The following is a 2,761-nucleotide window of genomic DNA, read 5'->3' on the forward strand; positions in this document are numbered from 1 at the left end:
GACTTCATCGATCTGCCTGTTCTGCTCCCCACTCTGTCTCTGGTGAATCCTCTCACCCTCCACATCTCTGGCCTGTACCCCAGTTCCATATAAATGAATAAATAAATCTTTAAGAAAAAAAACTTATAAAAAATAAAACTTGAAACTGTATCAAGGAGGTATCATAAGGTATTTTTTAATTGTTAATGGAAGGAAAGATACCCTTTACATGCAAGATACACTATTCTAAATCCATAAATGAAATGTTTGATTATGTAATAATTGAGTGTCTTGCAGAAGAAGCTACGCAAAACAAATTTGAGAGAGAAACATGACAAGCCATTAGAAAAGCACTGACAGCTTTTAAGATAAACAGTTAATTACTGTAATATATAAAGCACCCTAAAGAATTAAGGTGAAAATAATGAATAATCAAACAGAAAATAATGAGCAAAAAACCCAGAGGAAAACCGTATATCGGTATATTTTCTTACAAATAGCCTATTGTTATACAAGTTCTTTGAAGCAACATTTAAACAATTTATCAAAATTTTTAAAAAAATTCCTCTGATCTGCTTCTAGGAATTTATTTGATAGTTCTCTCTGTACATGCATTGAGAGATATAAATATATAATTAGTTATGAAATGTTTTTAACAGCAAAATATTTGAGATCAAAGTAAATATTAGCCAACAAAGAAGTAATTAAAGAAATAATAACATGAAAACAATAGAACTGTTAAAAATAGTTGATGAAGAACTCCAAGATACATTAATAAGAGGAAATAAAAAAAGTGGAACAATGTCTTTGGTGTTCATGTTTTAAATGTTTTAGTAATTTACAAATATATGTTTGACTATGCATTAGACTATGTTTACTTCCTTTTGAACCCTTCAAGCACATCATAACCCCCACCTAGCTTGTGAACAACAACAAAATAGGTGAATTCTTTTCATGTGCATTGTCTCATGTAACTTCAATAATCCTATGGAAAAAACACTCATACTTAAAAAAAATATATTACATGCTATGAACTTTGGATTTGCTTATTTAATAGTTGCAACAATCAATCTTAAATCTTTGACAAGATTCTGTTGTACAAGGAAAAAGCCTAAACTTCTTACATTAATGGAAAACATTTTTCGATACCTGCTCTTCTCTCTCCCAGACTCCTCTCCTGTCTCCTCACCTCTAGGATACACTTCTTTTTTTTTAAGATTTATTTATTTATGCATACAGAGCTGGGGTGCAGGCCAGAGATATGAGGGTAAGAGGATTCACCAGAGACAGTGAGGAGCAGAAAAGACAGATCGACTGAAATACCCCAATGAGGGGAGCAGTGGGTGGGTCAGGAGAGTTCTGTTGCACCATGTGGGTCACCTTCCTGGCCAGGGATCGAACTAGTGCTGCAGTGGCTGCAGTAGCTTCACAGTGCTGTGCTTTCCACCAGGGGAGGGCCCACTTCCATTTTTTCATGCTCATCCTTCTTCCCTTGTTAGGGCCTCTCCCAGTAATACTTTTATGCTTTCTCTGCATGAAGTCTAAAATTTCATGATCAACTCAAATGTCATCTATCAGGCCATTCTCAGCAACAGTTATGGTTCCAGCACAGCTCCTGTCTTACTTACCACACTGGCAGTTTCTCCAAAAAGTCTATGTGCCTGGTTGTATACTTGAAGCCATGAGCATATTGACACTGGAGGTCCTATTTTTACTCACATTACCCTCACAAATTTAGTAGCAGATCAATAAATATTACAAAATTTACCTGGTCATTTTGATTAAGCCTAGGCTGAAGAACACACAAGTAACATATATTGAACAGCTCTCCCAAGAACTGGAAATGAAACTGTTTTATTCATAGAAAATCTTTTTTTGTCTTGCCTTAGAAGTCAAATGTATGTTCGAGCTCCCTGTGGGGAATGGGCTGAAGTTTTTTGATTTCAGATTCGAAACCAGTAGATTTTCATGAATGTGCACCATTCCATGCCTTGTGGAAGCGTTTCTATCCTTTAAAGCTTTTCTTCTTTTTATATTGTGTTTTCATAGGAACCAGGGAAAATGTGTAGAGGGCATGGTAGAGATCTTCGACATGTTGCTGGCAACGTCGTCTCGGTTTCGTATGATGAATCTCCAGGGAGAGGAGTTTGTGTGCCTGAAGTCCATCATTCTGCTTAACTCAGGTGAGCTCATGGCAGATTGTTTATTTGTATTTTCAGCCAGACATGGACTTTGTACTGCAAAGGCATAGTCATTGATGGAAAGAAGCCGATGGCTTGCACTTGAAAAGACCCAGATAATTGCAGACGGCTTGTGGAGGTGGAGCTGTGCGGGCAAATAGGGTGAAAGGAAAAGCCAAAATGGGAAATGGAGTCCAGTGGCCTTTGGTTGGATAGTTGCATCATTCCATAGATGCTGGGGATGTTTGTATTAAAGTGCTACTTAGATAGAGACCTATGTCTTGAAGTCAGAAAGTAAATCAATCTAGTACCTTATGACATTGCAAGGAATTCTAATCTCCAGATGATAAGGAGAGAGACTTCTTCAGACAGGACTTAACTTCTCATGACTGATTCGTTGAAAGATAGGATTTGGGTCCTCCCTGGTGGCTCAGCAGGTTAAAACGCAGCACTGGGAAGCTAAGGCCACTTCTGCATGAGTTCGATCCCCGCCTGCCCCGGAGGTGACCACATGGTGCAGCAGACCTCTCCCAACCCGCCTGCTGCCCTCCTCAGCAGTGTACTTCATCAGTCGGCCTGTTCTGCTCCCTGCTCTGTCTCTG

The 2,761-nt window shown here is 38.5% G+C and overlaps 1 protein-coding gene across 3 annotated transcripts in view; it reads left to right on the forward strand.

The window, feature by feature from the left end:
- The window catches only part of ESR1 (estrogen receptor 1), a 245,118-nt gene that overhangs the window by 218,722 nt on the left and 23,635 nt on the right, over positions 1-2,761 (forward strand). For all 3 annotated transcript variants that reach the window (XM_004673938.1, XM_004673936.2, XM_004673937.2), the window contains one exon: positions 2,029-2,162. In XM_004673938.1, coding sequence (XP_004673995.1) covers positions 2,029-2,162 — 134 coding nt within the window. The remainder of the gene's footprint in view (positions 1-2,028; positions 2,163-2,761) is intronic.

This window comes from Condylura cristata, unplaced genomic scaffold (assembly GCF_000260355.1).
Source record: "Condylura cristata isolate star-nosed mole 26May11 unplaced genomic scaffold, ConCri1.0 scaffold00001, whole genome shotgun sequence".
Lineage (NCBI taxonomy): Eukaryota > Metazoa > Chordata > Mammalia > Eulipotyphla > Talpidae > Condylura > Condylura cristata.